Source organism: Poecilia formosa, unplaced genomic scaffold (assembly GCF_000485575.1).
Source record: "Poecilia formosa unplaced genomic scaffold, Poecilia_formosa-5.1.2 Scaffold77, whole genome shotgun sequence".
Lineage (NCBI taxonomy): Eukaryota > Metazoa > Chordata > Actinopteri > Cyprinodontiformes > Poeciliidae > Poecilia > Poecilia formosa.
The window spans coordinates 1,056,846-1,078,661 of NW_006800016.1; the positions used below are offsets into that span (position 1 = coordinate 1,056,846).

The 21,816-nt window shown below is 39.8% G+C and overlaps 1 protein-coding gene and 1 long non-coding RNA gene across 2 annotated transcripts; one reads left to right on the top strand and one right to left on the bottom strand.

Moving 5' to 3' along the window:
• Positions 1-448: 448 nt before the first annotated feature.
• LOC107836713 (uncharacterized) lies at positions 449-15,867 on the bottom strand. The gene is made up of 3 exons (XR_001662656.1): positions 15,155-15,867; positions 9,158-9,161; positions 449-461 (listed from the first exon to the last, which is right to left on the bottom strand). It is a non-coding gene; the product is annotated as an uncharacterized LOC107836713 (long non-coding RNA).
• Positions 7,400-21,229, top strand: tuft1a (tuftelin 1a). The gene is made up of 12 exons (XM_007556120.2): positions 7,400-7,624; positions 14,566-14,643; positions 15,874-15,975; positions 16,058-16,144; positions 16,660-16,710; positions 16,855-16,941; positions 17,617-17,727; positions 17,816-18,039; positions 18,658-18,763; positions 18,870-18,953; positions 19,114-19,208; positions 20,258-21,229. Exons 1-12 carry the CDS (start codon positions 7,565-7,567, stop codon positions 20,328-20,330), a joined length of 1,158 nt encoding a protein of 385 aa, XP_007556182.1. The 5' UTR covers positions 7,400-7,564; the 3' UTR covers positions 20,331-21,229.
• Positions 21,230-21,816: the final 587 nt, after the last annotated feature.

Consider the following 21,816-nt stretch of genomic DNA (forward strand, 5'->3'; position numbering starts at 1 on the left):
AACGTAAACAGCAGTGATATGGGAAACTTGCTCTGTTATGAAAGCTAAAGTTACAGATAAAGAAGTGACCTGAAGATATGACACGCTTGATGAGAAAGGAATGCTCCTGCTTGAAGGCATCACAAATAAAATTGCCGGTAAAAAAACAAACAAACTGAAAACTATGAAGTTCCCAGGAATGTTGCGTGACTCGAACACGACTGAATGCTTTGAAGGTATTTTACGGACAATAACGGCACGGCATGACTTGCTTACCCAAAAGCAGATGAGAAATACCTCTGAGCAACCAGTGGGAGATTGGGTTTACTGAAGCTACAAGATAATGGGACAAAAATATTTGATTTGTAACTAAATAATAGCTTTACAGAGAGCTCTAAAATCCAGACTCCGACTGGCATTGCTGCAGAAGCAACAAATGTCACATTGTTTTGTTTCTTTGTTTTTTGTTGTTGTTTTTTTGTCTTATCTATTGTTGCAAAACTGTTATTGTTCATCATGCAGGGCAGGAAGACAGATCATACATACATACCAATGTCAGTGAATAGTTCCCTGAAAACCTCCGTTTTATTTGTTGTCTGAGTTCTAAATATTGGTGAGGACATATTAACTAATATTTTTAACCAAGTATAGAAAAGATTGTGTTTGCTGAGGGTGTAAACAATGAATATTGTACGTTTCTAAATGGGTAATTTTCAAGACCGTGTTCACATGTAAGGGGTTCAGAGACATGGACTCTAAAACAGGATTTACTTTTTTCTTTCTTCACACAGAGGGAAATATCTTCCTCTGCCACTCGGCTGAAATGTTTCAGACTAACTGACGGTTTTATTTCTTGACCCAGCAGCTTTCCAGCCCCAAAACACCCCAAAAGACTTCAGTGATTTCTAAAAAAGAACTGGCTGCAAGTTGGAATTTGTTGTGGATTTTCTACAATCCAAACTGGTTCAAAACATTTAGGCTCAAATGTACTTCCCCTCCAGTTTTAGGTTAATTGTTCCTTTGCAACCACACAACTTAGCAAATTTTAGGCATTAGTCCCCTGGACAAGAAAGAAAACTTCTGGAAAAGAAATTCACTGTTTTTGCCTAAAGTTAAGAGTATTTTAATACAGTCCAGGTGAGACTGTGATACAATATTAACAGTTAAACATGGTAGTGGCAGCATCATGCTCTAGAGAAGGGACGCCAAACTCATTTTCATTTTGGGCCATATCGAAAATCTGAATGTTCTTAAAGGGCCAGTTGTGTCAGAATGAATTGACAAAACCATTTAGGCTGTTAAAATATCAATAAATAAATGTTCTTCCAGGATTTTGTGATTGTTTTTTTTTTGTTTGTTTGTTTGTTTGTTTTAAATCAAAACTACAGATTTCGTGGTGCCAATTTAGAAATGTTTGTGAGACATTTTCACAATATTTGCGCTATTGTATGATGTTAAATGTGACTTTCTATTACTTGCTGTATCAATTACGGACCAAAACTTATCAAGTACGCCTGAGGCAGCAGTTACTTAAGCTGAAATCTTTTGACCAATTTTGAGAAAAGTTGCAGTAAAAGCAGAAAAAATTTGGAAATTTGTTCATTTTGCGTGAGTTTTGGAGTTTTGTGAAAATTTGTAAGGTAATTTGGAGTCTAAAGGGCCACATAAAAAGCTACAATGGGCCAGATTTGGCTCCCGGGCCTTGAGTTTGACACGTGCTCTAGAGTTATTCCTAAGTCATTGTTAAACTCAATCTTCCAGCAGGATAATGATCCCAAAATACTCATAAAAGCAGATGAAACAGAATTAACAAACTTAAATGATCTCAACCCCGTTGAATATTTATAGACCATGCTTAAGCTGCCACTGCGTCTGATACCAAACAACATAAACAAGCTACCGATTCTCTGAGGCATAAAGTTTGTCTCAGAGACTTTTAGTCCAGATATTAGAGGGGTCTTACGGCAGAGAGAAGTCGGTACAGTAGATGACAGACGGATCGTACGTTGCTGTCAGGAGCTCTGTTGGCCAAAGCACGTCTGGAATGTGCAGTTTCAGTGTGAAAACACCTTCAGAGGATTTATGTTTTGTTTTTGTTTTTCACAACTGTAAGATGTTTCTGTGAAACCAGATCTGATTTTATGTAATACATGTTGACACAACTCGGTGTAACATCAGAAAAAATCTTTTTGAAGTTTGTGCTCTTATTCTAAAACACAAAACCTTTCCATCAGGTGAGGAATTTGTTTGAAAAGCCATGAAAGTCGGCACCATGAAGCTTCAGCTCCCAGCTTCTACTCGGGTTACAGAAGTGTTCACATCCTGTCTTGGTTCACAGAACAGTCTCTTTTGGACTGTTTGTGGAGTTTATCACTGCATCTGCTCATTGAAAATGAACAAAGTTAGTGTACTTTCGTAGGCGGTTTTATTGTGTAATTGATGTTCAAAAGAGGCACAAAAGAAACCCTTTTTGGTCCTGCTTAGGAGGAGCTGACCTTCAAAGGTTTTGTTCAATGATAATTTCTTGGCATAAAGTCACACCTTCAGTGTTTACTATGAGACTAGATCCAGCTCTCACTGCGCTGGAGTGACCAAACCTGCACGGCATCAACATGTTGTGTGCATGACCTGTTTTGTAAGACTATAGGCTAAACTGGTACATACTTTCTATGGGCAGGACTGGGTTTCCATATTGCAGCTTTCGAGACACAACTGTCGTACCTAAGAGCTGATTGGCCACGAATTGGGCGTGTGTCCAGTTTTGAAACTTGTTGTGGGTTTGCTCTTACAAATGTCTGCCTTTGTCATCTAAGTGTTAAGTGTTTCCACCTGCCTCCTGGGCTTCCACGTAAAAGAAACACAAGTCTTTCGGGCCTGAACGAAACGGCGTGTTGCCACCTGCCCTTTGAGAAACTCGCAGACCTGAGGAGTGGAGATCAACTCTGTCATCATTCCAACACGTCAGTGCTATAAATACCGATCCTTGCGGACGACATGTAGGCCGAGGTGGTGACGAAAACAGACAGAGAACAGGTGAAGTAATGTTTTGGTGGAAAAATTAACAAACCGTTGCAGCGAGGCTTACTTTAGTCCTGTTATATAAGAGAAGAAACAGGGATTTTCTGAGTTCACTGAAAAAATACAGAGGCCATAATTTGAAAAGCAGCCACAGCCCTGCTGATGAAAAAGGAGTGAAAACGACAGGAAAACGATTTGTTCTTCACCAGACTCACCTTTCTGACAAAGAACAAATGACATCAGTTAAAGCATTTGTCAAAATTATTTTTGTCTTGGAAATTTCATCACTGCTGTGGCCCATTGACTCATGGAAACAGTTTAAATCCACTCCCATACCGTCAGTTTGACATTTAAAGTGTTCATTCTCATAACTCTCTAGCTTCTGAAGTAGTGATTCTAGCCTTTCATAATCCAGATGAGGTATCCACCTCGGCATTTCAACTCAAAGTTTTGTATCTCTAATCTGTATTTAATCTCCACTTAACATGTGGCGTAAACGTTCACTCACATCACACCACCGTTAAAAAGATAGGATTTTGTGATGTGAAGAATTTTGACTTTAAACTTTTCCCACAAATGTGTGACATCTAGCGTGTACGACTGAACTAAACACAAACTGCAGTAGAGTGGAACGTGAAACATAACAAGGTGCCTGTTGCATAAGAGTGCACACCCTTACACTATTAAAACACCTTTTGATTCAGGTCATTCCTGTATATACAGTGTATTTATACTGGCCCATTTTGTGAATTATGTTTTTTAGATTGGTTACACACAGACTGATGTCTTAAAGCCTTTACTTTTGTTAACTATGTGGATTTTCCACCTCAATCTAATAAAAACACAGCTTTTAAGGTTTGAATCTTACGTCTGACCAAAAAACATAAAAAATTTTATTAAAGGCGTAAATGTTGTTGTTTTCAAATAGCATGTTTAATCTGACAAATGGGCATAATGAGGACACATATTTATTTTAGCCACATTCAATGAACGAAATCTGACTGTATTCATCATATTTTTGGACAATGGCTGTCTTTTCTTCAAAAGAAAACGAGTCTGGGAAAATCTTTCCAGATAATGTAGTTGTATTTGGCACAAAATCACCAAAGCACTTCATGGAAAGAACACCAAACCCACAGCGCAACACGGTGGTGGCAGCATTATGCTCTTGGATTACGTTTCTTCAAATGTAAATTAAGTTTTCGTCAAGGTGAATGAAGTTATAAACACGACCTAAAACCTTCAGGTAACAGCTGAAAACTTGAAGACTAATAGTCCAAGCTTACACGCATTTCAATGAAAGAATGACTTCATAAGGAGAAAAACATTTAAGGGTTTGAAAAGCCAAGCAAATACACCAAACCTGACAGGTGGAGCGGTGACTCTACTCTGAGCTCCTCACCTTGCCTCCACGGCCTCTGAGCTCATCTGAGCTGCTTGTAGAGCGGATCTCATTTTTTCAGCCATGATCCATATCTGGGCTTTTAACAGCACTCAGATCAATACCACATATGTTTGCCCTAATTCAGCCCGGTTGTTCACTTTTGTGAAAACACTCTGCGTATATGTTTGTATATACTTACATATCTTCATTGAGAGAAAAGTCAGATTGAATTGAAGTCAAATTTCTTGTTTGTGTGCACAATCTTGGCAAATAAATTGATTCTGATCTGATACATTACCACACCAGTCCGGCTATCCATCTGCTGCTGATGCCTGTCATCACTTCTGATGATAGGCAAAAGAACTTAAACTTAAGCTTCTCTGCTGAGGCAGAGACGTAGCCTTGCACTGAAAAAAAGCTCATGTATTTATTTTTACATAACCAAACACCTTCTGATGTCTTTTGGAAAATCCTTCAAGTGAAACTTTTACGCTCTACGATTTTGCCTTCAACCAGAAAGCCAGACATAACAGTGACATAACCGGTTTGAGTCCCCCATTATATTTTCAATCCGGGACTTGGATGCAAATAAAGTTTGATTCCCAAAACAGTCTGGTGTCTAATCTCCGGATCAACGTGTCTGAAAATGGTCGGATGCAGCCTCACGACTCCTTTGTTTGTGGGACACATCTCAACACGCAGCCCTGAGGTTTGGGTGTGCTGCGGTTTTGAGGATATTGTGCATGTGGAGGATTCTCATTCCACAGGATAATACAATCATTTAAAAAAAAAAAAAAAAAACACACCTCCCACTATGACTTTAAAAATAGCCACATTCTTGCCTGGTGATTCATTAGGGTAAAAGGTTTACTAATTAAAGACTCAAAACTGCAACCAAGCAGATGAATGAAAGGCAAATTCATTTTATTTCAGTGCGAATCTCTGTTTTAGTCTCCCTCCTTCGTTTAATACATCCAGTTTTATATTTTGTGCCACTCTGTGTTTGTGTTTCCTGTGCCATTGATTGTTTTAGTCTTTGTGCTGTGACCTTGGTCAGTCAGCCACATGCTGCCAGAGGAATGCTTTGTTTGCTACTTTGCACTGTCATCTTGTTCCAGTAAAATGACCTGAGTTAACACCGAAAACATGCATACTTGTACATCAGCAATTAAATAACAAAGAAGTGATACATGAGCGTGTTTTACTTTTGAGACATTTTACATTATTTTCGTAAATGTACCGATTTCTTCTGATGATGATAACTTCGGTTAATACAAAAAGCAGTTTTCAAATTTGGATTTTAGTTATTGGGGAGGAGGTCTCAAAGTAATTGACGCTTAAATCTAATAACTGGTTTTGCTGTCGTACCAAATATAAGGTCACAAACTGAGGCCCAGACTATCTTCTTCTGAGTTTTCTGACAGAGAGATGAATTTGTGATTCCATCCATTACAGCGAGTCGTCCAGGTTACAAAGACCCAAATCATTGCCACACTATAGGTGTAATTGTAGTTTTTAAAAGCTAAATCTATATGCAACCAGACACACGTCTTCCCTGATGTTTCACCTTTGTCCCCTCAGTCCATGTTGATGTGCACTTAGCCCCAAGCTGTCAGTGTATCAGCGTATAAATGTGTTTGCAAATGACTGATTATGCCTGTAGTGCAAAGTGTTTTGAGTGATAAGTATGACTAAAAAATTTCTCAGTATGACTATATAAATTCAGTCCATTACCATTGTGAAGTTGGGAATAGATGGGTGTGTGTGTTCAGCTGTAGTTTGGTCATGAAACTCTCCCATGGTATTTATATTCACAATCTTTTTGTTATTGCTTAATCTTAAGCACTGACCCTAAATGTGAGGTTTGTCATGCTTTAGTTTAAATATTGTTCTGGGTTCTTTTGATAAACTTGGAGTAATTCTGGAAGGCTGGTCTGTGGATTTGTGGATAATGAATCTCCCTGTGGTACTCTGGAGTCCTAAATCCTCAGAAATGGTTGTCACCCATTCCTCTGTCACCCCTGCAAAAAGTGTATGGCGAATCATCATACTTTTTGAAGAAAAAAAAATATTTTTGGTAATTATTTACCAATTATTGGATTAATAAACTGAAAAAAGGAGAAAATACAGTAATAAAATAAAAACTAAACATGAGGAAGTCCCAAAAACTGTATCTGGAGGTTGCTTGAAAAACTGTTTTTGCAGTTATGCTTTCTTATCCATTTTTGTTTCTGCATTTATCTATGTTTTCCGATTAACCAGGGCTGCATTCAATGAATTGTTTTCTAGTTTGTGTATTTGGAATTGTAGGACCAGATTTGTGTCTTCTGTTTGTGTTTTATCTTACATTTCTGTGCTCAATTGGCTTATATCGATAGTTAGCATCAAAACAAAAAGGCGCTAGACGTGACGTCATCCCCCCTCGCCTCGATCGAGTAGTGCGACCAACCAGCAGGACTCTCCGCTGACGGAAAATCAAATATTTCTGCAAAATGTATCAAATTTTGTTAATTAAATTTGCTCATAAAAAAAATAATAGTTATAACTCTGTAACTTTGTTTACGTAGTTATGTTTTCAGAGCTCCGAAATCACAGTTTGTTTCCACTGCTTTGTAATGAGAGGAGACTTCTTTTTTAAAGAGGCTCAGTCAGGCGTTTAAGCTATCTCACTTAATAATTTACACGGAAACTGGGCTGCTCCCCTCACGGCAACGTTTAATACAGGGTTGAACATTTGTATTATATAATAAGAATGGGCATATTGTAATGTTTCATACTTTATTTTTTCCCCTCAGATGAGGTGAAGCTGCAGGAGGTCATTGTTCCAGAAGTTGCTGTACCGGTGGCTGCAGCTTCGGTCCAACAATGTGTTTCTGACACTCCCCTTACAGTCAAGCTCAGTGTTTTTTTTTTTTTTGTTTTTTTTTTCTCGCTCCTGCTCCCTATTTGGCTGTTTCGGTCCGTTTTGTGGGCGGCTCTGTTTGGTTTTGCTGTTCACTCCCACAGTGACGCACCGAGAAAAGTTATTCCCAAAGAGAGGAGCCAGACAGTAAGCGTGGGTTAAACGGAGAGACACTGAGCAGCTTACTGTGGACGGTCCGCCGGGAGACACAGAGCAGTTCATTTATTTATTCATCTATTTATTTCTTTGTGTGTGGGGTATTTATTGAATCCGAGAGGAAGATGAACGGAGTGACAAGGAGTCTTTGCACCATTGAAGACATCAGGAACGATGAATATTCTGTAAGTTCCTTCAAATATTCATACATTTCCAACTTTATCTCTGTAAGTTTGTGCCCTCTGTGGAAAACTTTGGAAACTTTTGTTCCCTTTAATTTCCCCCCTTTTTACTTCTTCCACATGTCTTTTTGTTTTCTTCTTAATTACATACTTTTGTGATGGTTCCTGAAGCCGCATGCCTTCATCTGCTCTAAGTGCTGTATTTACTTAAATCTCTAAAGTAATTAAAGCATTATCCCCCACCCTTCACCTCCTGAACAGACTCGCATAGAGACCAGGTCAGAATTAGTCCAGATAACATCTGTGTCTGTGTCAGGTGCCTTCTGGTCACATCATGTAAAGGCTTACACTTCCAAGCAGTTGTGACAGACGGAGAAGGCAGCCCAGGTTGTGCACTTTGTCTGCCACCTGTGCAAAGACAGATTAAAAAGTGGTCCTTTGTTTGCAATTTTTGCTTTGCTACATTCAAACAAAGGAGGCTATGTTAAATACTATTGGCTAGATTCACTTCTGTATGGGTTTTTGATTTGGGCGATATGCTTTTTACTGTGTCAGGGGGAATCTCAAGCCCTCTTTATTAAGTTGCAATGTATGGTTTGGCACATTTGTGCAAAAGAAAATGTTTTTTAATATAGGTGATATGATTCTTTGCCCAGGGCGCGCTTGTGCATGGGGTGACCTGTAGTTCAAGCAAGTTTTACATCTTTTATTTTTGCAAGTGCACCTAAATGGGAGCAGGTGCCTCTTTGTATTGAAAAAACATATGGCTGCATACCTTGCAAGCCAGAGGATTCCTATTAAAGGCCTGTTTTTTTGTTTGTTTTTTTTAATCTGGACTACATTTGAAATGTCCTCTTTTAAATTTTAAGATCAGACCTGGTTTATTCTGGGATTCCTTAAGACATGATTTATGTGTAAAAACACAAAAGAGAGAACTTTGGGTTATTTTTTTTGTGTTCATGCAACATAAGAGTAACCCAGGGCAACATTTCATAAGATGACTTGCGCTGATTGGGGTTATCAGTGTGTGACTCTCTTTGGTTTAATCATTGACCTTGCCTGAAAAGGCAAACTGTTCACCAGCACCGCGTTTTACAAGGTTGCGGAGCAACATGACACTTTCACCCTCTGTCTTCCACTTCGGTGCTCTCCTGCTGAGCTCCCATCAGGCCACACTTCATAAACCCTGCCAGCTAAGCTTGAGCTGAAAGATGTAACCCATTAAAAGATAAAGTTGCACATTTCTGTCCTGCGGTCTAGACTGATAATCTATCGCTCTTCTGCGTGCAAAGTATATCCAACAGAAAGGTCAAAGTGTAACAAGGGCAGCATCTCTCACATACCTATTAAACCGATAACTGCACAGAGGAATGCGTACAGCTACAATAAACCCTCTGTTTGTCCAGGCCGCACTTAATCTATCAGTCATTACTTTTTTGAAAAAGGCAACTTTGCATCAGCGTCACACAGAAGACCGGTCCGCCCTTATCAACGTTAAGTTCAGCAGGGAAATAATCTCCCAACTTCAGTATTTACATATCTGGTGTCTGATATGTTTATTCAAGGTAAGGTAAGTGAATGCAGTCTCACCTCCTAGCATGCCAAAAAGGCTACGCGGAACTAAAATGTGAATAAATGGTGATGAGAGGGAATTTTGATGTGCAGGAGACAACTTTGTTCAGCAAGTGTCACAACGTTTAGTACCCAGGAGGCACACAGACGTACAACACAGACTTTAAAACTAAACGTTCTAAAACATCTTCTAAAATCACCTGTAAATATCAGTATGTGATGTTATGTAATTTTAAAACCACTGCTTACAAATTCCCTTTTTTGTCTGGTGAGGCAATTTTTAAATAATGACACAATTATCCCTTCGGTTGTTGTAACTTCCCCGTTGAACACATTCCTCTTGTCTTTCCTCACTCTACATCTTGAGAGTCTGACATCAGTGGCAGGGAATGGGCGAGACGTGACTTACACATGACTTACACACGTATCTGAAACATGCCAGAGCACACCTGCTTTATGTTGAAAGTGTGGATTTTAGGAGGGTTGTTAAGTGTCAAGTATCTCCATGTCAGTGTGGAGTTTGTCCTGATCCAACAACTCTCACTCTGTGACTCAGTTCCATGGAAATACTTTTATGTGCATTGTCAGCCCTATAAGGTGTCACATGATGGCAGTTCTGGAACAACCCAGCTTTCTGCCGAACTGCCCCGATTCGATAAAATAACCTTTCATCCAGTGCTTTTTGTGATTGGAAAACTTTTTCTTGTTTAGGACATTAATATTGTGACTTCTCAAGTCAGAAAGTGGCACTATAAATAAACAAAATGCCCAAAAACCTTTTATATACTTTAGAGAAGCACCAATCAGATTACCAATCTGGTGTTTGTGACATCTAACCTTCTAATCCCAATTTCAATTTACTCTCTTTTGATTTTAAAATCTATATTATGAGAAGATATCACAAAAATATGTTTTGTAGAAAAAACTTTTCCTTCTAACGTAATAAATTAGTTTTTAAGCACAGATAATGTCACATAAGACTTTATGTGGAAAAAAATACTTTTACTAATACTTTAAAATAAGCACAATTGAGTATGAATTAACTGGCTTTAATACTTCATATTACTAATTAGCACAGTTAGCTTAGCTAGCACTGCAAACCACGTGCAGAATGTAGACCCTTACCAAATTAAATTGCTACCAATTTCCAAATCTAACATGTTGCATGATAGGTAGAGATTGGCAGCTCAAAAAGATAAAACAGAAGACACTTTCTGTACTTGTTTTGTCTTCTTGTTATCTACTGAAAGTCTTGGTCTCTCTCACTCTCATGTAATCTACAGGAAATACAGATATTTCTCAATACAAAAAAAAAAGTGTGGTTTTCTTTCTAAAAAGCTTGTTACCCGATTGTTTGGGTTTTTGATTTTCTGACTGGCTGATCAAGTTGAAACTGGTTGATTCCGATCAACCTCTGAGAGATTTCGGACCCTCAAAGCCTTGCGCTTACCTATAAGTGCACCTTGTCAACTCAGGCTGGGTGTGTTAGCCGCAGTATTTATTTTACTGAGAAAGACTGATGTTCCCAGAATAAAGCCTAGGTTTCTGTCAGGCCTTTAAAGTTGGTGCAAGAGCTCTGTTGACTTACTCTTTAGTCAAATATTTCCTGATCTTAGAAATAACTTAGAGGGGAGATTATCTTTTATTTGGACGAAAAGCATTTCCTGATGCTCACAGAGGAACAGTCTTTGCATTGATGTTTTCCTTGCTTGAGTGTCAAACTGAACCTTTGGTAAAGAATCGGTGCAGGGATGGATGAATCTGGAGTGGTAATTGATTCACCTGCAGCTGATCTGTCGGATCACACCTGTCGCCTCAGAGCTGAGGTTTATATTGCTGTTGGACTAAAGACAAAGGTGACATCTGTTCATCCTGTGTGCACAGGGGGAAACAAAGCATTTAATGCATGATGATGTGTGCACACAAAACATCTTGTGGTATCCTTTGTGGTATGCAGGAACCGCACCTGAAGGCACAAAGTCAGAAATCTGAACCCTGTTTGAGTGTGTGAAACAGAGATCTTCAAAAATGCTGTTTACCAGGTGAATTCCCAGGTGTCTCCCCACGCCTCAGCATGTTTACCTCCAATAATTTACATCCCTCCTCATGTCTGAATCCAAAACAAAAGTGTCCCCATGTCCTTTCGGCGTGTCCTGATCTTTTGTCCTCACTGAGGCACCGTGGGTTGTGTGTGAGCTCAGGCTCATGTTTCTGTCAGTGGCCAGAAGCTAATGTGCTCTGCTTGTGTTTGCGTTAAAGCGGCTGCTTGCAGGTCCCGTCCGACTGCTCTCTTTTGTCCGAGTTCACAGGAAGGCTAGTATTACAGCTGAGGGATGGACAGCGTTTTTCCAGCAGCAGACAGGGAGGCTACCGTGCAAATAGCTCGCCCCAGAATGAGGATTAGCGCAGTGCTGTGTGCGAGGAGCCGGGGAAGTTGTACAATGAAGCATTCCTTCTTAACAACTCTCCCACTGTTCCCTGTTTCTCAAAACCCTTCTTCTCTGCACCCGGCCTCATCGGGGTGCACTAGAGCTTTCAGAGACGGCTTTTCCACCTCAGTCTGCAATCCAAGAGGAAAGCCTGTTGAACAATAGGAGAATTTTCCCTTTTGTAGTTGGATTTTTGTTGGTTTACTTGGACTTGAGTCTTTAGACGGTGTTTTTTTTTTTTTTTTTTTTTTTGCTTTTCGTGTCTTGCCTTCTAATTTTCCCATTTAAATCCACCTCTCGGTGCCTGTTCTTTTATTGCTGTTAACCCTGAAAAGATAAGCAGCAAATTTAAAGACTCTGCAAACAAAGCTTCTCTTTTATGACAGCTTCTTATCGTTACATTACGCAACAAGACCTAATCTATTTGGTCAAATTAAGAGGCAGAAGGGTTCCCTTGCAAAGCCTGACCAATAATCACACTTTACTCTTCACAAAATAGTAAGAACATTTTTATTTTGTTTTTACTACAGTTTGTACGCAACGACAGACACCCCTACCAACAGAGGTCTCTGAAAACAAACAAGAAAATCACCTAAATTCCTATTTACCCCCCAGATCTAAACCCCTACATGCTTTGAGTTGCTGCCAGGTAGTTCGATTTTGTAAGTTTCTTAATGAGTAACTGAACCAGTACTTCAAAAAAAGGACAGAAAAACAAACCCAGACATCATTTCAGTGCACAGAAACATCATAGAAGGTGGGAAAGATATAAATATTTCTTCCATACCTTCCTTGATAGTCCAAATATGAAGTAATAGGAAAAAAACAAAACATGTTTAGTCAATAAACGCCTGACTTTACCAGTATAACACCGTGCAGACAATGAAGGAGTTTACCAGGTTGGATATATTAGCAGTTTCTTGCTTCTAAGTTTTAACTGATTCATCGTCTGGTCATTACTGCCACTACAATAATTTCTGTTTTGATATGAAAGACATTGTTGATCCTTGATCTAATCTTCTTGAGGCTAAAATAGGACTTTATATAACAACCCCACCTCTGTACGCTATTGTGTTTCAGCTGATGAAGCATTGTCTTTAAATCTGATACAAATATGGAAACAAGTCAGAGCTTGGCAGGAAAGCTAAGGCTCTGAAAAATAAACGGCAAATTATAACTGCTTAGCCACGACCAGCAGGCGATCCATCAGAGTTTAACTGTGAGTTTAAAGCAGAACGATGCCCAGATTTTCCTTTTGCACACGAGCGACACCGTTAACGAAGTTCTGCGTCCGTGTTTGTATTTTAAAGTTATGAAATGAATTGTTGAACTGTTGCATTTATCTCTGCTTATGCGTTGAACAAAAGATGACCCAAGAAACAGAACATGCTAATTTGGGTTGCGAGAGTTACGTAACGTCTGTGACCTCTTCCCTCACATCTGCAGAGTTTACCCTTGACATTTTTACTGAGCCGCTCTTTCAGGGGGGCTTCCCTCGTGCTGGAAAACACACTCCCAGTAAACATCCTGTTCCAGAGATTTCCCGCTACAGGAGCTACTTTCGCATTCCTTTTCATGCATGTCCGGGATTCTTCTCAAAATATGCGACCATCTAAGTTTTTTTTATTTCATACTCTACTATATAGAGAAACAGCAAGCTGAAATCAAATAAAAAGAGCAGACATTGTTGAAAAAGTGTGTGCTTTGGGCCGTGCCTCAAAAGGGCTTGGCCACCTTTCCACCTCAAACGGCTGGTTTGACCAGAGAGAAGCCGTGGGTCTCAGCTCTCTGACGAGGAAGGAGATCAGCGATAAAGGCTGCTTCTCCTCCGGGAGGTCTTCTCAAAAAGTGATGGAATTATGAAATTTGACTCTAAAATTCATGTAGTGTAACATCGCCTCAATCGGCTTAGTGTCTGCACATGAAACGGGGAAAGATGGCTTACCTCAAAATGTAGTCCAGGCATAAGAACAGGTAGGTTTACGTAGTTTTCCAGAGGGTCCAAACTGAGAGCCAAATGAACTACAGCGTCAACAGTTTCCAAATATTTTTATATTTCTGTCATGCTTTCATTTAAATTGAAAAAGCTGACTTCTGTCCACCTTTTCAGTTCAGCTATACTTTGTCCTGCTTAATTTTTAGTTGCAGACCATATGTGTGACGGTGCTTTGCTATGAATAGGATGTACAGTGCAAATATAAAGGAGGGTGGTGATAAAGAGAGTCGCTTCATTAATGTGCACTGAAGCAGTCTGATACTTTGAAGAAGATGCAAACTATTTGAGTGCTGAACTCAAAATGCTTTAAAAAGTGTTACCTTCGCATGATTGCGCTTAGTTCCAACTGAAATCAAACTTCACAGTAATTGTAATCACTGGTTATTTAGATTCTGGTGGATTAAAAAGGCTCCAAATGGAACCTTTGCTTTTTTAAAAATAAACAAAAACACACAATCATGTTCAAATTGGTGATAATGGTAGTTTTCGTCAAGTGTTCTCTGTAACTTTCATTCTCAGTCTTCATGGGCACACTTATTTTATTCCTCTGCCAGATTGTTTATGGCTACTGGGAGGATTTGTTGCCATGGAAAGGCTCTGTTTTACTCCACATAACAGTTTTCCCCTGAAATCCAGCCTCGGCTTCCAGCTGGCTGCGAGCGTCTGGAGGGTTTTTCGCCTAAGTCCCTCTGACGTCCGCAGCGCACAATTTAAACCAAACAATCTGTCTCTGTGCAGGGCTGGAAAAAGTTTCGCTTTCTTTCTGACGTTTGTTCCCAGTCTTGTACTGGTTGCTGCCCACTTTCTCCCACCCTATGACTCATTCTGTCCTCCTCCTTTTTTCTCCCCCCCCTCCCCGCTCTTCTCCTCCTCAAAATAGCCCTCAAACAGACTCTTCATCACATAACGGACTCTTTTGAATCATTTCGTTTTGCCTCACTTTTCAGGACGGCTGTAGACGACTGCGACTCACGCTCCACGACCAGAGAGAGGCGAGCCGGAGCGCAGAGCAGCACAGAGATAAGGTGAGACATTTCCTGCAGATGAGAAACACTTTGGATAAGTGATAGAAAGCAGAACCCACCACGTAGAAGAAAACTATGTAATTGTAGCAGAGAGGAGAAGTGCTGTGGATATACTGACTGTGATTAATACTTGTTGTCCAGATCAGTATTGACATTTTTATATTTTTATCAGTCTTTCGAATGTAAACGCTTACTCTAATGGCTTTACTTTGATATGCTAGGAGCACATTAAAAGTAGACATCACTACACGAGTCTTCTTCACCTCAACATTATCTTTTAGCCCTATTAAGGGGTGACATAGACTTTTAGGCTAACTTACAACTTTCTGGGTTTTCTGGTAATCTGTTAAAGCGAATGTTGAGATGCTGTACTGCTTAACGGTCATAAAGTTTGATTAGGAATTTTTCTGGGGTGCGGAAGAGATATTCTCTGTCTCATGCCCTAGTAAAATGGGTCTGGTGATGCTGATATATATATATATATATATATATATATATATATAAAATATACACACTTTTGTATCAATTATTTGTACATCCAAGCCAGAATTTCCACACACTCACGGATAAATATTCCGAGAAACTAGTCACGAAGTCTCTATTTAAAACCTGACACTTTTACGTGACGTTTTCAGTGATTCTGGGGAATTAGTTCAGACAGAGGGTAATGCATCATGCAGCGTTCTTGCACATCAACTGTAAGTACAGCTCATAATTATGTCACAGCGCCCATCAGGTTTTTATTACAGTAGTTTACACGCATCTGGGTGTCTTGCGACTCGCTTTGTTCTACCAGAACTGAGGGGACGTCCGCTGTAGCGAGGTTGCATAACATTCGCTCTCTCTCTCTCTCTCTCTCTCTCTGTGCTCAAGGTCTCGTGTCCACCCATTCTCAGGAAACCAGCAGATGTTTAAGGGCTGGTCTCCATAGAGATTTCTACTAAATGTCTCTTGTGATGCAGGCTCACAATAATGATATGTAACACAGGACTAGCTTGCTGATGAAGGGACAGTATGTTCCCCTTTCTTCTACTAGCTAACAGTTTAATTGCATCATTGCTGCCGACATTCCAGAGCGATGTTTCATGACGATTATTTAACATCCAAGCTGCTCCTGCAAATGCTGTGTTGTAATGTTGATCACAAACAACTCCTTCGCAATCAGGCCTGGATTTGACAGATGTGGAAAATGCTTTGCGCTCTTAACCTCCTCTCGTCACTGATTTGCAGCCAATTGGACGAGCTTTCGCCCTGGTGCAGCCGGCCAGCGATAGGACCGCTTCGTACCCTGAACCAGTGAAGTCAAAAGAGGAGCAGGTGGAGATCATCAAGGTGCGTGTAGCAGATATGGTTCCCGTCAAAGGCATTTGACTTGGCTCTGGTGTCTGGTATTGATGTGGCTCTTTTGCTTTAGGTTTACCTGGAGGCTCGCAGACAAGAGCAGCAGAAGCAACAAGAGAGCCTGAAGATGCTGTCAGACGAAGTTTCACAGATACAGGAGGTCAGTGGCTGAACTATGATTATTCCTGACGCAACGACGCTCGTGTCAGTGAGAATGTTTCCTGGAATATGAAGCATTTGCATCTTTGGGTCATGTAAATAATCCTTCTGGCTAACGGTCGCTGCCCTTCTTGTTTTATCTCAGCTTACTAAGTTCCTGCTCAGAAAATTGGAGACTAAAATATGCATGTTCAAAAAAAAAAAAGAGAAAAAAACGAATAACTTAATACACCGATTCAAGTGCAAATCCAAGAGATTTTCTTGAGTGTCTTTGGTTGTTGATTTTAAAGAGCAGGAAAAAGAAAACTAATTTATCCAAGAAATGCATATGACATAGTGTAACCAAATATATTTTAATGTGTATCACATCAACTAAAAGTTGCTGATAAATATGAAATGGAATAATTTTAAATGCATCATGCTGAGTATTTAAAAGTTGGGAAGTTGTTTGTTTTAATTAATTAAAATGCCTGAATAACATTTGAAACACTCACACCGTGTCTGTATTTGTTGCAGGTGAGGTACTGCCTGAAGAACCTGAGAGAGCAGATGGCAGCCAAAACAAAGGTACCCCAAATTTGCCACTCACTGGGTTTATTTTCTACTTCCCATCCTGTGTGTTTTATGGCATTTCCTTTCGCCTCTATTATCATTCCTGCCATGGTTCATTTTTTTTTTGTCCTTGCTGACTTCCTGTCTTTCTTTATACAGCCGCACACAAATGGGTGGAAGGTCGGAATCCCGTTCCGAAAGAACGGATTGTCCGCTCCCAAAACCGGATCCAAAACCGACGGGCAGGTGAGCAGAAAAACACAGGCTCTGGTTCAACCTGCTGTTGTTGTTTTTTTTTTCTTTTTCTTTTTTTTTTCCATTCGTGTGAGCCTTTTAGAGAACATATTGAATCTCATGTTTGTAGCATCAGCTCACAGAACATTGTGTAAAGCAATCCGCTCCCAGAGGCACAAACAGAAAGGTTATGTAGGGACAAAGAACATAAAGAAATGATGTCAAGGCGTCAATGATCCTTATATTCCCCCTGGGGGTGCGTGAAAAATATCGTTGGAACACGCTGCTTTGTTGTTCCTCCCACTGCACATGTTGTTGTTTTCAGACCCTCTTCATTCCACACATGCTTTAAACTAAAGTTTCCACACATTTCCTCACATCCACAACCGCCTGCGTGCCATCAGAGTTTTGTACAAACACAACGAAGCTCTCTGTGTTTACGTCCCAATTATACTCGTGTCTGTGACTCACGCTACATCACCAACGTATGCACTCCATGCTGCACAAACAAGAAGGAAACCCCTGCAACCTAGATGTTCCAGTGACGCACGCAGACACACCCGTTGTGTTTATGATAGGCAAACCCTCAGAGCTTAGGCGAAACAAAAACAGTTTTCATTAGGTCACCATAAAAATATGTGCCCAACTGTAGAGTTGCAAAGCTAACACTTTGCTCTTTATCTACAGGACGTGGATGAAGAAGCAGAGAGAGACAAGCTGAGAGAGGTCAGCAAGCGTCTGTATGCACAGATGCAGGAGGCAGAAAAGAAGCACCAGGAGGAGAAAGAGAAGCTGCAGGTAACGTATTCACACACAGAGGTTATAACCCGTACAATCCGTTATTTATCTCATCTTCTAAAGAAGCTCGACTCTCGGTCTTACTTAGGCTGAAGGCAGCAGGCTTAGAGACTGTCTGAGCGACAAGGAGGAGAAGCTGAGGGTCACCGAAGAAGCCAGCGAGAAGAAAGACAAGCGCATTGAAGAGCTGCAGAGGCTGCTGGGAGGAATGGAGCACGAGAGCGCCACCCTGAGGGAGACCATCCGCAGCCGCGAGGACGAACTGCGTGAGCTGCGGAAGATGAGAGAGGAAGGCCACCAGGGGGAGCAGAGGTCAGCCTTTACAGTCACACAACACCAACTGCACTGCATCACAAAAGTACTCACCCAACATTTTTCACGTTTTGATACGTTTCAATCTCAAGCTTCAGCGTAGCTGATGGGATATTATCTAGTAGATGAAAATAAAGTAGTGCATAATTGAAAAGCAGAAGAAAATGGATAATTTTCACAAGTTAAAATCAGAAAACGTCCTTTTTTTTTTCTTTTTTTTTTTTAACAATGATTCCCTGACAGAAATCTAGTGGCAACAATCTACTTTAGAAATCACAGTTGTCCTGGTGGAAGGCCATCTCCTCTGAACGATGTCATTGTCTTTGTGTTTTTCACCACTGAGTGTTAGGGTTCGGAATGAAGACTGTAAAATTCAGTTCTGGCCTCATTTCACCAGAAAACCTTCCTCTTCACACGTCTTGTGTCCCGTCGAATGCAGCAAACTGGACACCTTAAACTCTTATTTAGACCGCAGATTTCTCCCTCATTCTCTTAGAGTAAATGACAAACAGTTGATAGGTTCTTCATTCTATACAATGGGGAAAAAAAATGAACAAACCCCCCCCCAAAAAAAAAAAAAAATTACAATGTGCCGTAACCGTCTGTGTGTATTTTTAGGGCTGAGCAGTTGGAGAAGGAGGTAGCTATTCTCAAAGAAAAGATCCACCATCTGGATGACATGCTGAAAAGCCAACAGAGGAAAGTCAGACACATGATTGAGCAGGTGAGAAGCACATACGCCAGCCTCTGTGAGGCAAACACGTCGACTCCGTGCTCGTATTTGCGCAGGGTTTGCTCACTGTTTGGTTCCTCTGTTTGCTCGTCTTTAGCTCCAGAACTCTCGCATGGTGATCCAGGAGCGGGACCGCGTGATCCAAGAGCTGGAGGAGAAAGTGGCATTCTTGGAGGCTGAGGTGAGAAGTGCGCCTGGCCTATATTAAAAAAATAAAAATAAATCTCTGGACTGTGGGAGCGAAATAAAAATAAAAAATAACCTTGTTCTGGAAAGAGAGAGAAAATGCAATGCTTGGTAATACTGTAAATAATAACCCTGAAACCATTTTGTTTGTTAAGAATCGAGAAATGCGTGACCAGATGGACTACTTCCTGGGAGGACAAAGGTCAAGCTCCTATCTCTCAACAGAGCGCAATCCACAGATTGTGTACAGGTAACCTATTTTGTCCTCGATTTTTTTTTTTTATGCAGAAGCAGCACTTTCAATAATTTATGGCACCACTGTGGTAAAGTTGTGATTTATCTGACTAAAAAAAACTTCAAATAAATTCATCTTGTACTGTAGCAACATAATCCAACACTAGAAATGTAGGAAATTTATCTTTAAGTAGTGGGGAGAAATGTTTCTAATTGATAAATATTTTTAAGGGGATTATAATGTCTATGAACTTATAGTAGTCTGTGATTTTCTGGTTTCCTAAGTTATACATCTTATGTAACAAAGAACCATTTTGACAAACCACTACTAAATTAGCAAAGACAAAATAACTACCATTCAAATAAAATATTTTTAGTACCATATTTATGTGGAGTTTCTTAGTATTATCACTGAAGCTGTTAATCAATAACAGCAACAAGCCAGATTACACTTTGCAAATGCACACAAAGGACAAAAATCCTAAATTTGATTTATTTTTTTCTTCTGCAAACATGAAAACGTCATCTCAATTGAGCAGCAGGGAAGTGGCAGCATTATGTTGTGGGCCTGTTTTGCTGCAGGATGAACTAGTGCACATCATAAAACTGGTAGCATCACGAGGAAAGAACATTATGTGGAAAAACTGGTGCAACATCAAAAGACATCAGCCAGGAAGTCAAAGCTTAGGAGCAAACAGACAATGACGCTTAGCGTTCAGTGAAATTAGTTAAGAAGTAACTTCCACACAATAAAGCGGATGATTAGGAGTGGCCACCACAAGAAACTGACCTCTTTCTTTCTGTCAAGAGAAATGGATCACAATTCAGGCAAACATGGAGAACAATAACCCCAAAAAATGTGACCCAATTTCTCCAAATAAAAACTTGCTCTCATTATTCCGGCATTTAGAAAATGTTAATAATTGGGGTAATCCTAACTGAACCAAAACATGTAAAGTTTATTCTAATTTAATGTGTCTTTTCATTTAGTCTATATCCTAAATGTCTGACTCCTGCTGTTTCCAGTAAAAAAGTGATTAATTCACTGTGCTCTTGTTGTTGCAGTAAACCACTGAAGCCATCCACCTCCTCTAACAAACCGCTGCCCTTCATCAAAGTCATCGAGATCCGGTCATGAGAAGACAGAAGGACCAGAAGCAGCAGACTTTCTTTCCAGACTGAATTCAGACAGCAGCTCTGCTGGTGGCCGCATCAGATCGAAAGGAGAATCAGAGCTGAGCCTTCCCAAACCGCAACTGTAGCAGCTCCACTAAAGCCGCGTCCCGACTAAACGATGTTTGAAGGAAACAGTGGAGTGATCAGCAGCACCCGCTGTGTATTTGCCTCATGACTGTGTGCGAGTCAGCTTTATGTAGATAACGTTAGTGACTCAGATGTGCATTTTGTGTTTTTGCTGTTAGTAGAGTGAGAGCTCCCCTTGTTCTGACCTGTTTTCGTTCTTATCACACATTTGAACTTTGAGTTTATAGCGTTGGCTGTTATGTTCATGACAACATAACAACGCTCAACTAAAGCATCGATGTTCTGTTGCTTACTCACACTGTCCTGATAGATCACGTAAAAAGCTTTGGCATTATCTAAACTGTGTCTTTGTACAAGTTTGTCATTTGCTAATATATGACCCTTTCATATGTACACAGCCATATGCGAGTAGAAATTTATGTACAAAAAAAAAATCAAATTACTATTTGGGTCTTTAACATTTTCAGAATTTGTTTGGTCCCCTAAAAATCTTTATGAAACTGTGAGCACACAGAAGGAAAACTGAAGGTGTCTTAATTTGCATTTTTCCTCTAAGCACAATGTTCATTTCACTTCCACGTCATTGTCTGAATCCTCACCTTGTACATATTTCAGTGAATGTAATTAGATGTTTAAAATTCAAACAACTTTCTGCTTTTTATTTATTTATGCTAAAATAAAATCTGTTTGATAGAAGAGCTTTTGTATGAAGTATATGTCCTGATCTGTTATCTCTTCAATTTTCAGAATAAACACTTTAACTAAACATCCCTACTTAAGTGCATGCTTCATAATTATTATAAACACTATTCTTGATAGGTCTCCGAGAAGAGACACATAAACAACCGCTTCAGTAATTTCTTAGAAATACCTGTTAGCTAGAAACTTAAAAAAATAAATAAATAAAATCCTGGCAAAAGAAAATATTTAAATTCCTAGAGGCAAATGAAATGTAAACTTCCTTTGAGGAATCGGGATTGTTGGTGAGGCTCCCATTTTATTCCAGTCACACCGGTAGATTAAAATGATGAGGGCGACCTCTGCTGGACACTTCTCTCACTACAAATTGCTGCAATGACAATTGCTACCGCTGCACAAGTTTAATGATTTCCAGTACGAATTGGGAGTCAAATTTGAGGATAAATTGACCCGCATCTGTGTCTTATTTACTCTTTGTATTCATTTCAATATAGATAAAAATGTTCATATTGGAATATTTTAAAGTAGTAAACTGCATGCAATTGGAAGTAGTATTTATAAATACTTGTAAATCTTTGCAGTTACTTTATAAACATTTATTTTTGAAAGAGAAATGTCTCTGAGAATACATACACATAGCCTAATTACAAAACTACATCTAT